This window comes from Temnothorax nylanderi, unplaced genomic scaffold (genome assembly GCF_030848795.1).
Source record: "Temnothorax nylanderi isolate EJ_2023f unplaced genomic scaffold, tnyl_v1.0 TNYL_tig0052_pilon, whole genome shotgun sequence".
Lineage (NCBI taxonomy): Eukaryota > Metazoa > Arthropoda > Insecta > Hymenoptera > Formicidae > Temnothorax > Temnothorax nylanderi.
The window spans coordinates 1,044,872-1,058,985 of record NW_027249114.1 but is presented as its reverse complement, the minus strand read 5'-3'; the positions used below and the strand labels follow the sequence as shown (position 1 = coordinate 1,058,985).

The window sequence follows — 14,114 nt, the reverse complement described above, 5'->3', positions numbered from 1 at the left end:
AGCGGGAAGTGGAGTATGAGCGTGTATAGACGGATGCGATAGGTCCCACACCGTGTATCGGCTATATATTGGCTATAATAAACAGACCCAAATTATGACGAAGATCGCCGTAGAGTATCTATATGAGCAACGAAGAAAGATAGTGATATCCGATATCCATGAGAAAAGTGAAAACAGAGAACGAGAAGAGAAAAAGAGAAGTCAAAAACTACCCCAACATATAGCTGTATCTCTCTCTGGCAGTTCTTTGTTCTGACATTTTACTTGAAGTAAAACGAAAACAGCACACGCATTCTGTAACACAATTTGTACCTTGAATCGAGTTGCTTTACCTTAGTTTGACTCATCCATAGTGAACCTTGCTGCTGACGATCGATAAGCTCTCTCAGTTTCCGGTACCAAGCTTCCGGTGCATTGAGAGTGATTACCGCGCTAAATACATGTCCCCAAATCTTGTCGAGTTTTTGACACTGCTCCAAAAGCTTTTTACTGCTTTTGTGGGCTGATCTGTAATCATACGTGGCATATAGAATTTGGCGAATGACGAAACAGAGATCTCGCTGTCTTTCTTACTTTGGTATGCCGGCTCTCATCTCTTTGATGATTTGCTTCGTCTCGGCCTTCAGGAAAATGACAATCGGATAAAATTGGGCGTAATTTAAGCGATCCACAGCATTCGGAGTAATGTCGAGCAACGCATGCTTGCCCCTGTCCATCACTTCTCTGATGGCACTTAGGCGAATAATGCCGGATGTTTTGGTATTCTTTCCACTACCATCCTCCATTTGACTTTCCATTTCTACAAAATATTCAATCTTCAGCAAACTACTTCGAAAGTATCATATTCACATGAAAGTTTTTTCAATAAAAAAACTAATACAGAATGTATCCTTTACTTACGCGGAGAAGTAAACTTATCAGGGAAATCCTTTAGAAGTTTTTCCCTGGCAAGATCGGCTACGGGCCCAAAAAGAACGACGGGTCTGACAAATCCGGGATGTCTTAAAATCACGCGTTCGTAAGCGGGAAATTTGCTGACGCTATCGGAAAACACTACATCGTCCCAATGATCCTAAAAAATATAGGAGCATGAAAATTAATCTAATCATATATTAATATACGTACAAGGCAATTTAATCTTTTCGGTCTAATGCTTATGACATCAAAAAACAAACTAACAAACAAAATATATAATATAAAAAACATATATTAGACTATAAAATGTATACATATAAATATAAAAAGAATTTGTTGCATTCGTACCCTCCCTAACGATTTCGAGCGTCTGTGACTGTTTCTTCTTCTCCTGAAGAAGCTACCTCTGCTCTCGCTGGCGCTCATCTCTTTCTTCGTCGCGTTGAATTGAGCGGTTGCTAGCTCCTCAGCCCGAGCCTTATTAGGTATAATTCCTTTCTGTACTTCTTGATTGTTTCGCCCAATTCGGAAAACCTGCCAAGATCCTACGACGCCATTGTGAAGGGTGTCTACCACGTGAAAAACGTCGCCGCTGCGAAAACTCATCTCTCCTTTTTGCGGTTGCTCGTAGTGAAAGTGAGTTCTACGGATTTCACAAAAATATACCGTCAGCTGTAATCATCTTCGATCAACTAATAAAATTAAATTTAGAACTCGAACTGGAATTATATTAATAATACTGTTTTAATTGCAATTAAAAATTTTTTTTATTTTTATATTGCTATCATCATATTCATTATATAATTAAGAATATAAAATAGAATAATAAATATAAAAATAAAATTACATAATTTAATTATTGACGATCAATAATACGTCTTTGTTTTATTTACTTCTGCATTTTAAACCTCGTTTTTTACATTATATAAAAAAATCATAAAAGAATAAATTGATAATTATTTCCCACAAAAGTCGGTGATCCTATTCCAGAATAAATTAATATTCACTTTGTATACATTTATCTTGAGATAATTTTCATCTTTATTAACATAACAAGATTATCAAACTTGTTATACATGTCACTTACTTTATGTGAAAAGAGTCGCCTCTTCCGGACGCAACGATTTGGTCGTATTCCTGACGTCGATGTTGCACGATAAGATCGATTTGTTCTTGCAAGCTAAGAAGAAACAGTACGGCTTCTTCCCTCGTTACCTCCTTCATATCCATATCATTTATCTGTCGCAAAAATTTTTCTTTTGCAAATTTTTATTACTCAGATACAGAATTTATTCGAAAATCTTAATCTCTTTTAAAGATCTTTAAAAGGTCTTTGTAGAGTCTTTAGAGCAAAATGTTATCCAAATGTATATTCTCTACACTTTTTGTTTCAATAAAATTTAAGATTAGAATCACTATCCCAACAAAAAATTCTTTCGAGATAAAAGAATAATGTTAGATCTATTGTTGGTAGTTGTTAGTATTGACTTTGCTTTTATTCATTTCGTCATCTTTAGAGATATTTAGGATCTTAAAAATATGGATCTATTTTGTTTAAATGTAAAAAAAGTGGTGATATGTATACATATATCACGAATTATGTAACTGACCTTTAGAATTTTATCCCCCGGCTGAAGACCCTGAAGCGACGCAGGACTTCCCGCTTGAACTGCAGTGACAAAGACTCCGGTTTCGTTGCCGCCGCTTAATCGCACGCCGACGGATCCTTCCTTTTGGAATGTGATAAATCGAGGATCTGGCCTATACATACATAATAACAAAATGAACGTTTGTGTTGATTGGCCGCACAAGAGATTGAATAAAAGTTTACTTACATGGGTTGTTTCGTCCGAGGCGAAACCGAATCTTCATCGTACAATTGTCTACGTGTACTATAATAATCTATAAGAAGAAAAATAGCATGTTAGTAAAACTTCGCAGAATACACTTGATAAAATAAAATTTAAGAAAATAATAATCCTTATTATTAATATGACGTTAATTTCGGAAGCATTTTATTTATGCAATTTCAAGTAGACTATATATTAGTATATATCTCAGAGAAAATCATAATTCAAGATATATATTTCATTATTAAAATAGCATTAGAAGTTTAAAAAAAGATTGACATCAGATGTCCAAAAATTTTCGATAAAAAATAAATAAATTTGAGATTGATCAAAAAATAATAATATAGATCTGTATTTATTAAAACTTTATTTAGCGAACCATATTCGAATAGGAAATGATTGAGATATGCTTGTATCACAACGCATATACCTTCCGGTCTCGGCGGAGGTGGTCTGGGTGGATCTACGGTAGGCGTAGCTGGCAGATCTAGCTGGCTCAGAGACACGTCCATCAGCGGACCCCGCGAGCGACCTCTCGGCACGAGGTTACTCTTGTCCTCCAAGGGCTGCCTCGTGGGTGGCGGAACGTATAAGTTCTGACTACTGTAACTCGCGCCCGACAGGTATTCACCGCTATCCCCTTTACCTTGCTGCTGTACATGGCAACACGAGCTATCCCGCGTAATTACGATCGAGAGTCTGTCTTTGCACTGGTCCATCAGCTTTCTAGCTTCCTTCAGACTCATATTGTCGGCGGCGACGCTGCCTATTCGGGTTAACACGTCCCCGGTTTTCACTCCGATATTCTCTCGCGTAACCTCCTTTACGTATAAACGGCATCCCAGTACTATGCCGAAGTCTAGAAATCGAGACGGCAAATTACTACGTCTTGCCTCACACACATTGCGAAGACAAACGAAGATAAAGATTACAATAAAGAGCTCGGTGAAAAGCTTGAAAATTAAGTGAGAAATTGGGTTGAACATTAGCTCGGAAAATTAAATAAAATTAGATTAGATTAATTGCTTTGATTGGGAAGTTGACAAAGATTCGATTGCCAGACGTATACAATATTGTTCTGAGATCCTGGAGTCATCGCGTGATTGTTACACGCCGTCTAATTACGTACCATCCTTTTTATTATTTCGCGTGAGTGTGAGCCGATGACTCTGGGGTACTCCGCTGCCTAAACAACCGGGTGAATTCGAGGAAGCTCTTCGTTTAACAACCAATAAAACGGTAGAACCGGATTCCCGCAGAATCCGCACGGCTGCCCCGTAATCGGCGCCTTCTAACGATATTCCATTGGCGGAGATGATACGGTCGTTCACTCTATAAACGATATATACACCCTCAAATAATGATCTTGTTAAGCGTGGGGATTATACCAAATTAAAATTAAAACCGGCGAATATGAAATTTTACTAAAAAAGTAGCCCAAAGACTAAGGATGTATTCTTGAGCCACTTTGCAGTAAATCTATTTTCATTTTATAAGCAATTACAATTAAAAAGTTTTTATATAAATTAATTATTAATGTGACAATGAGTAAATATCAATAAATATGGATGTTATAAGATACTAAAAATAAGAGATTATAAGAAACTTTATGGACTAAAAAAGAGAAACATTTCCATACATACAAAAATTTAAAATGTATTAATAAGAATTGACTGCCATTTGTTGTGGTAAATTATCAGTGAACTTACTGTAATTTTCCTTCAGCTGGACCGGGTTTGAGCACATCGGAGATCGCGATTGCTGTATCGCCATTATTGAAATGAGGATTATCGCGACCTCCTGACACAGCTATCCCAAAGCCATAACCGGGAACTCTGGTCACCTTAACGTGGTGAATCTCCCATCCTCTGTCACCAGTCTAAAATTAAAAAAAACATAATATTAAAAAATTGCCAATAATAAAAAAAAAGTTGTTTGGTGATCTTAGAATATAATCTTCCCTATCTTCCCTATCTCCCCCCCCCCCCCAATCTTCCCTAAACAATGTCTTACTTTTATTTTATTATGTAGAACATTAAACGTGTTAGAAGCTATCATTATTCTTTTATAATAATTTCAAATAAGCGACTAGTATCTAGTTGCTTTAATTCATTCAAAACTGATCGAATATTTCTCTGACTAATTCTTATATACTCTTTGTATTTTAATGATGTTTTATTTACGTATGCGCGATAAAACTGGCAAGATATAAACTTGAAGCGGTCAGTATTATACATATATTACACTACCGACAACGTGTTCCTTGCTAACGCTGATATATAAACATCTTCTTTGCAGATACGCCTAGTGATATGATCGCTACGGTCGGTTGACATACTATCATTAAATGATCACAATATTATGCCAAAAGGCATGCTTTCACGGTCTTACATCATCTTTTAACAATGCCAAATAGAGATAAGCACAGTTATGAATCGTATATTTAAATAAGATAATATCGTGCAAATACCAAGACACTGTCGTGTCATGCACGCGGCACCTTAAATCATCGTGTCCCGATAACTGTACGTGAAGATATATCGTAGCGTAAAATCTTTTTATTTCTGCGCCATAAGCAAGAATATTAACGAAAAGTCTGAAATCGCTAGATTTTACAAAATTACATTCACCGAGCCTCTCTTAATTGCGTCGAAATAAAGATACAAGTTGCAAAATTTAACGGTATTCCATAATTATAATATATTAAATAAATTAACATTTTCTTTCTATATGCACACAATGAGATAACGTTTAACCAGCGGTTAGAAGACGACAGGATCGCCTAATTGAAGGCCATAATTCATTTTCCACGCACGTGGAAGCGAATACAATGGTGCAATTATACGCATACCGCGGGGCCCGCGTGTATTCCTAGCTCCGCGGCGTGTTTTCGTCGAAATTACGCGGCCGGCTAAATTAAACGATAACCATCATCGGGCATCGAGCGCCGAGGCACGATAATTAGATTAATTTCGGCGAGGCGGTAACAATGAGTCGTGCGTGACCGGCGCGTTTCGCGCCGTTAAAACGACGCGACGGCCCGAGTCCCGCAATTCGCCGCGATAAATTTAGCCCTGACAGACTTGTGAATCACTCGAGAGCACGTGTTACAGGGAGATCTTCTCCTGCGCGGGAAAGCGATCGACGGGATAATCCAATACCACGTATCAAATGGCAGAGTTATCGCCCTCGTCGACTTATCGCGACACGTATAGCGAAGATATTTCTAATCCCGTATTCGATCAGATACGGTATCTCGTGCAGGATAGGCTTGAATGGAAGTAATAATGGGAAAAAGAGAGAAACAGAAAGAGAAAGAGAGAGAGAGAGAGAGAGAGAGAGAGAGAGAGAGAGAGAGAGAGAGAGAGAGAGAGAGAGAGAGAGAGAGAACAGATCTTAATAAACATTCCCGTTATGCATCGCAATATCATGACACCAATAAAACCAAATCGCGATGCACTGCGTCGATCACTCACGACTTTCAGGCATACCTCGATTCCCTCGTTCATAAATTTGCATGTAAAAGATACGCGCAGCGCCTTACAAATGGTACCGATGCAAATCGAATCCTCAGAGGATCGATCCGCGACGCCCGATCGCTCCAATTTCGAGCCCAAACGTTAATTTGCTCTCGGCCACACATGTCGCGCGACGAGATGGACATCGCGATAAAATCGAGCGACTTCGGGGATCGCGGGGCAGAATCTCATTCGAATTCGCCAAGATAATTCGAGGACGAGATACGACCGCCGCAAATGTTTACACAGCCCTTCCGTATCGGGTTTAAAGATCTCGGGGATGCGCTACCTGGCCGTCGAACCCGCCGGAGGAGTTCTGCATCGTGCCGTGGGTCGACGAGGTCGAATTCGGCGGGGATCCGGAATTTCCCACGTGACAGCCCACGCCACCGCCGCCGCCGCCGCCGCCGCCGCCGCCACCGCCGCCGCCTCCTCCACCGCTGCCACTTCCGCCACTTCCGCCGCCGACGACCCCGACGACGTTGTTATCGCCCCTGTCCATCCTCTTGCGTAAAAGACGTTCCCTATCCTCCTCGTGAACCACCAGGACGATTCTCTCACGGGCCGCTCCCTCGCGCACTTCCGCCGATCATTCGCGATCCCTCAAGCATCTCCTCCCTCGGACGTTTCGCGCTTTCACGTGGAACCACGTGGGATCGATGTGGAATGGTATTCGCGTCGCGGACAACTCCGTCGCGATCGCATCGTTGCGCACGACGCGATCGCCGATCGACTGGCTGGCACGACTCTGCTTGCGCAAAGGCGACCGCTCTGCGCGTTTTTCTGCCGTTAAACAGAAAAATGTAATTGTGCGGCGATCATCAACGTTACGGTCCTTTCGTCATCGATGTTTTCCGTCGGAAAGGAGAGACCACGTTTGACGCTCGAATATTCGATGTGAATAGCGATGCCTCTTGAGATGTCTCTCTATCTTTGTAGAAAGTAATCTCGAAGGAGTTGCTCCGGAATCTGTAGAGATCAATTTGCGCGCTGCGTTCGACGTTGTGCAACACTAATGACCAACAATCAAAATAGATGTTCGCCGTCTTCTAGATTTCGTTATTGTTCGAGCTTCGCCTCTAAGAAACATCGACTTTCCCTCCGCCTCTCTTCTCAACGCGATTATTTGCACCGTTTCGCAATATTGACAAGACCCCACGATGACGCACGAGTGTCAAGTGTGTAGCGCGTAGAGGAGAAGAATCCCGCTTTATTATACACAATCCGCAAAACTCGCAAAGCAAACAAGCAAAGGCGTTTTAAATACGTGGACTAAATAGACCAAGTCTTGGCTCGCGAGAGAAAACGCCCTTAATACGTAGGTATCGCTTCGAGCCGAGGTATTCAAGCGGACGTTAATTTTTAGAACTGACTCCGCAACTTATGGATATGCAAATACTTGGCGATTTCTCCGAATGCCATGCACGCCTCTCTCTTTCTCAGGCTTCATTTGAGATCACCTCGATTCCGATCGAAGAAATCGAAGAAACGCGGCTTATCCTCGACGCGAAGTCGCACTTGCACTCGCCTCTCCCGTCGAGAAGACACATTTGGCGAATTACGGATCGGGGCCCTCGCTCGCGAATCACGATCAGGACGGATCTCGCGGACGGCGGAACCTCGTGGTCCGAGATTCGCGACTGACCCGTTTTTCTCTCGTCGCTCGTCGCGATTTTCCCTTCCTCGTTCGCGCCGTTCTCCGCGCGCGAGACTCGACACTCGCAGCTCGCTCCCGTTCGCCTTGCTCGGTCACGCAGCCACGGGCTTCACGACACGGCAGCAGCCTCGTCGTTTCGTTCGTGCACGCCTCTTTTTCTTCCCTCGCACGCCCGGGCTTCGGACGCGACGTAGCGTGAAGCGCTCGATTTCGTTCGGAGAGACCACGCGGCCCCCCCCGTACGCCCCGATCTCGAGAGAATCGAATCCCGGAGACTCCGTTGCTGCGCGCCCCAAGTGAGATTTACTTCCAGCGAATTCGGAGCTAAATTCGAAGCTAAATTTCCTGCCGCTCCCACTGATATTTCTAGCCCTTCCGCGAACTGAAATTGCGATTTTCTCTCACAGATTCGCTTTGGTCTTTTAATCGACGAAACGTACATACAAATACACGCGGCGCGTAAATTTATCTCGGAAAAATTATGCGTTCTTTATTAACAATTTTCCCGCTTAAAGAGTGACTCTGAAATAAAGAAAAAGAAAATTGTGGAATCCCATAAGCAACAAAGAACGTTTGGACAAATCAAAGTATTTTTCGAATACTTTGATTATACAGGAATATTCTAAGCTACGCATTTTGTTCATGTTTCTTTCTATATAATTTTAATAAAAATTTACTTCACGTGATGTTTTGACAGTGACTTGTTGCTTCTTCTAGCTCTTTAAGATTCAGAATGCTTTCCGTCCTTTATTTCATTGATCATTCTTGTCCTCAATCGAAGGAAGGAAACCATCGACCGCATTGAATGCACATTCCAATCGCAAGACGCTCCTCAAGTCAATTATTTCGCCTCTATTCCCACGATTCGGAATAACGTTCCTTTCTTTATTCACAGAGATTTCTTTTTCGAAGAAGAATCTTATCGATCGAAAACGATTGTTTGGCTGAAGAATGTACTCTTCTACTTGGCGTAATTACGGAGAGACACTCGGTGCGTCGTGCCGAAAATCATCGTCACTCTGCGAGTTCTGCGAATTTCGTATAATTATGGAATTCTTCTTCTTCGTGCTGCGAATTCTTGCCTATATTACGAAACGGCAGGAATAATTTCGTGTAAAAGGGAGAGGCAGAGAGAAAAATCGATGTTTCGATGTAAATAACTAAATAAAATCGTATCGGCGAACATCCATCCTGATTGTTGATACGTCAAAGTAACGCAAGGAAATTCGATTTCAGTAACGAGAGCGGCTTCGAACGGCGTATATATAATTATGACGACGACGGCCCTTTCCCGAGGAATCCCTCGTCTCGAGGAACTTCTCTTTCGCTTCTCCCTCACGCGGCACAGAAATACACCGCGCCCCGCGCCGCCGCGCCGCCGTCACCGCCGCCGTCGCCGCTGCCGACCGGAAGCGCATTTCCAAAAACTCGCTGAAGGCCGTCGACACAAAAACAGGTTCCCGGCCGAGCGGCTACCCGCGCCCCACGGTTGCCCGAAACGAAACCGCCTAAACCGGACCGCGATTTAAATCGCCGATGCCGAACCGGGACGATCTCGCTCGTCCTCGCCTAGGCTCGCCGATCTACTCGATCGCGATCCACGTTTTATCCCGTCGCGATCGACGCGATCGCATCACCGTCGAGACGCGCCCGATATGTCGCCAGCCTTGGAAAGGCGCGACTCAAATTCGCCGTCCGAATTCGTCGAAAATCACACGAGGATGCGAAACTCGAATCCGGATCCGGAGTTGCGAGACACTCTCGGCTCCCCTCGAGACCACGATTCTAAGCTCTCTCGAGATCGCAATCGGTTTCGCACCTCATCCAGCGTTTCGCGTTTAAGAGCGCGGATCGCGTACCGTTCTCCTCTTGTGAATCAAGTACGCGACAGGCAGACCGTAACGAAAATGCATGCTGAATCGATCACGACGAGTAACGTGCTCCGGTGATCCTTCATTGATTTCACGTCCGCGATACCGATATACATATATATCTGGCACACTGTCCACACCGCGCAATTGCACACGCACGTATACACGCTTCACCACTGCATCACGTTCCACGGATGCAGATGCACGTTCTCGTGTGCCGCACGCGCGTGCACACGGCCTTCGCGTGCGTACACGACGATCCAACGCGGCGGTAGCCGCCTCTGCGAACCCTCCCAAGATCGTCCTTTACCTCTCGCTACTGTCTGAGATTTCGACTGAGAGATCGGATTTTCGGGAACTAGAACCGATGGACACGAGGGTCCTTTTGCCAGGTGCGAAAAAGGAAAAGAAAGAGAAAGAGAGTCCTGGCGACGAACGCGTTCGGTTTCTCTATATCGCCAGGTCGACTGGCCGAGGTAGAATCGGCCGAGGACTGCAGGGACGCAGAAGGACGGAGCGGTGACGGAGGAGAGACGGCGGTGTTTAACACACAAGAGTGGTGCGAGAGATGAAGAGAGAAAGAGAGTGGGGAAAAAGGGGGAGATGGAAGAGGAGGGTGGAATGAGAGAGGAGAGAAGGGCGAAGAGAGGAGGATTGGGTTCGAGAGCGTGCCGACACCGGTTTTGCCTGGTCGGTTCGCTTAGTTGGCAAGACTACAGGTAGAGGTCGGCTTCAACATCTTACCCTTTTGTGTGTGTGTGCGTGTGTATGCGTGTACGCGTGTGTTTGTGGGTATTGTGTGGATACGAGCGTTGTGCGCCCGTGGGTGAGCGTGTGGGCGCGTGTGTACGAGCGTGTACGCACGCGGGGCCCCGGCTATGAGACATTAACTGGAATATGACACACCTTACACCAGCTGGAATTCTGCTTGTCGCGGCCTAGGTATCCGCTTTCCGTTTCTCTATTCTTTGTCCTCGAGCCACCGCGAGACCGGGCGGGATCATCCGGGCAAAATCGCCGCCGAGTTCCAGACGAGCGCGATACGAGACATGAGACCCGCCGTCACGTTTCAGCCGTATTTAATTGCGCTTTCCGCGTTTCAATTAAAACGGACACGTATACATTCGGGATTTGGCGGAAGGGAGAACGGCGCGCGAGGTGGAATGGGAAATGCAGCTGAAAAGACCCACAGACGACACAGGCCCATTCCATCTAAATCTTTTGCCCGATAGCAGACCGATGGATCAAAAACATATAAAAATATTTAGCCCTCGAGGAATTAGAACGCTATTGATATGTTCGAGAAAATCTTACTTCAAAGAATCGCCAATTAAAATCTCGTTATAATAAAAATGCATTTCGAATTCATTAACGATATATATATAGAGAGAGAGATCTCATTGCTGTATTTCACTTTGGAACGTTATTTCGTATTAGATCATCGAAATTATTTTTTCAAGGAATTCTCTAATGAATATTTTTGCATTAAACTGGAGCAGTAATTTGTAGGAAATTACTTTGAACTTTCTATATCTTACTGCTATCTCTTTTCTTTTTCCTCTTGTTTCTCTTCTTTGGCTAGCGGTATCCGAATACTTAGCCGCTTCATTAAATATAGAAAGCCTAAAGAGGTGCAGCTGAAAAGAGCAGACCTTATGATTCCATAAACGGAATGAAAGTTGACCTTGAACGGTCAGAAAAACGTATGATGGAAGAAATGTGTGTTCTGACGCCATATGGCCGGTTCAAAGACCGGCAAGTGCAAGATGCTAAGCACAGTGGGACCGATAGATTTACGAGATTAATAACGTTGTTTCCTTACCGCGTGAGAGATCGGGACTGTGTGTCGCTATTTACTTTCCTACGATATATCATCCACGCAAGAAACGACTGTTCAAGGTCTGATAAAACTGTCGTAATCTCGAAACATCTGAATTTTTAAAGACCCGCGCTGATAAATTCTTCATAATACGCCGCTCGTAACATTTTCTTCTATCCTTCTACAGGTCAGATTTGTGGAGCACATTTGCATATGTGTGTACGCATGCGAGCGTGTGAATGTGTATGCGTATGCGTAAACTTGCAATATACTTCGCTATTAAATGTTATATCTTGAATTCACTCTCGTTCTCTCCGCCGAAGCGGAGCCGCGGGTTCCGGCGCGCGTTTCCAGAAAGAAAGTCGTTCTAATGCAGCTCCCATTCGGCGCGATCGGAAACGACGGCTGCCCGATGATTCATAAACTTTCGTAAACCCGTAACAACGCTCTCAGAGCGAGATCACGCGGTGAAACAAGTCGCGGCGGTATCGTTCCGTCGCGATCGCGGTGTAGATTACCCTCGCGCGCTTTATATACCGATGAGAAAAATCGCGCTAGCTTCCCACACTGCGTGCCTTCATTACGTATGAATCTGATTAACCATCGCGCTGAATCCGGACGAACGGATAACGGATTTGAAAGGGAAAATCCGACGAGGGGGCTGCCCGTACCACTTTTCGACCGTGTCGACGAGAATATGAATCGCGCCGCGTGAAACGAGGAATGCGAAGACGTTTACCACTCGTTTGTGCGTCTTTTTTGCGCCACGATTCAAGCCGTTCCGAAAGAATTTCCGATGAAACAGCAGATTTTTCTCATGAAATATCTATCATCTCACAATGCATTTCCACCGAAAGCAGAAGTGCACAAAAGAAGATTACACGAAACTAAGAATTTTTATACATAACGCACGCAAGATTTGACAAAAAAACTTTCTTCTCCGAAGTCGTATCGAAAAATGATCGCGATGATAACGTTAAGTGGATTATTCTGTATAAAATCGCAACACAAGATAACTCAGTTATCTGGACAATGAAGATCTTTAAAGTGGTAACTTGCGAGTATAGACCTTGAATTATGGGATTAAATATGAAGTACACGTAACGTAAACGTGCAGGCAAGCAACCTTGCAGTCGCGCCGAGCAAATGTTTAGGAATGTAAAACGTTCGTGGATACGTATATACACGACCAGCGCATGATTCAAGCATCCAGAAAAATTTTGCCGCTCGTCGTGCCGCAGAAGGAAAACCGGATCCCAGAATCGTTACCGATCGCTTTAGAATAATCGCTTGCGTAAAGCGTCAACGTCGACGGGGATCGACCGACGTCGCGTGGGCGCACGATTAACGTTAATAAATCTAGATATTATGCCGACGTCGTGTCGTCCAATCTCCGTCAATTCCGCTGTACGATCCAAGAGACGTAAAAATGCCGACGTAACGTAACGCGCGACGTAATTCGAAAATCGGTGACTATCTAGCAGCATTAATCTATTGCGGCATTCCGCTCGCGAGCGAACACATGCACGCGAGAGCGCGTGAAATGCGAAGGAGCGATAAAAGTCCGCGGCGAGACGACCGGGGCACGCTCGATTTGCCAAGGAGCGCAACGTCATTCACAGGCAAGAAAGAAAATCTTTCGTCAACTCCCTTTGCGGGCAAAAACCTATCGCCAACTTCGGCCTCCGACCAATCTTGAGGACATTTCCTGTGGAATGCGCGCGATTCAGGTAGATCTAGGTACCTGCCGCAGGCGGCAGGTAGCTGGCTTCAACGGCCTTAGCAGCCGGACGGAAGATAAGGCGACACGAGGGCGTGGTGCGTATTTGAAGATCTCTCGTCTTATACCGGGTGTTCGGCCTCTACTGGATTATTATATTCTAATAATGTGATGGAACACAGAGAAGGGGGGGGGGGGAGATAATAAACCGCTGATTGCGTCTTGACTTGTAATTAGACGCGCAATTTCGCGCCTTGCGTCTGCTATGTTCGCATATATTAGATTAGAGTTTTACTTACTGAGTAATCTAAACACGAATTACATAAATCCCACTCTCTCTGTAAATGATGTAAAAAAAGAATATTGAAACTTATTGGAATTATTGTAGAAAAATCTTAACGATTGTCAACTGTAAAATGTGTGACAAAATTTAATCAATCTAGTTACCACACTTTTAACAGAAAAGACCGAATTGCAATAACGAGATAGTGTATATAATAAATATAAATTTATATATTTTCTGAAAAAAAAAAATCGAAAGTGTATCCTATATATTAGTATTATGTTATATGTTCTTCATCTTGTTTTCTAGAAGAAATAATAAAATATAATGATATTCGTAGAATGATATTCACAGTCAGATTTCGTATTTAAGATCGTTGTAAATAGTTTGTAATCTCGATCTTAGGCAGTCTTAAGATTCCATCCAACTAATGAAATAACCATATAGCATTTCTCGAGAATAAAATCGGGCTAACCATAAA

The 14,114-nt window shown here is 43.6% G+C and overlaps 1 protein-coding gene across 4 annotated transcripts in view; it reads right to left on the bottom strand.

The window, feature by feature from the left end:
• The window catches only part of Pyd (zonula occludens-like protein polychaetoid), an 84,003-nt gene that overhangs the window by 5,208 nt on the left and 64,681 nt on the right, over positions 1-14,114 (bottom strand). For 3 of the 4 annotated variants that reach the window (XM_071706524.1, XM_071706525.1, XM_071706527.1), the window contains 10 exons: positions 4,475-4,644; positions 3,895-4,097; positions 3,196-3,624; positions 2,751-2,817; positions 2,526-2,676; positions 2,003-2,154; positions 1,264-1,558; positions 901-1,072; positions 574-799; positions 333-507 (listed from right to left, as the gene is read on the bottom strand). In XM_071706524.1, the coding sequence (XP_071562625.1) occupies positions 333-507; positions 574-799; positions 901-1,072; positions 1,264-1,558; positions 2,003-2,154; positions 2,526-2,676; positions 2,751-2,817; positions 3,196-3,624; positions 3,895-4,097; positions 4,475-4,644 (2,040 nt within the window). Of the gene's footprint in view, positions 1-332; positions 508-573; positions 800-900; positions 1,073-1,263; positions 1,559-2,002; positions 2,155-2,525; positions 2,677-2,750; positions 2,818-3,195; positions 3,625-3,894; positions 4,098-4,474; positions 4,645-6,572; positions 7,253-10,121; positions 10,754-14,114 lie in introns of those variants that run through there. The other variant, XM_071706526.1, reaches the window with a different exon arrangement.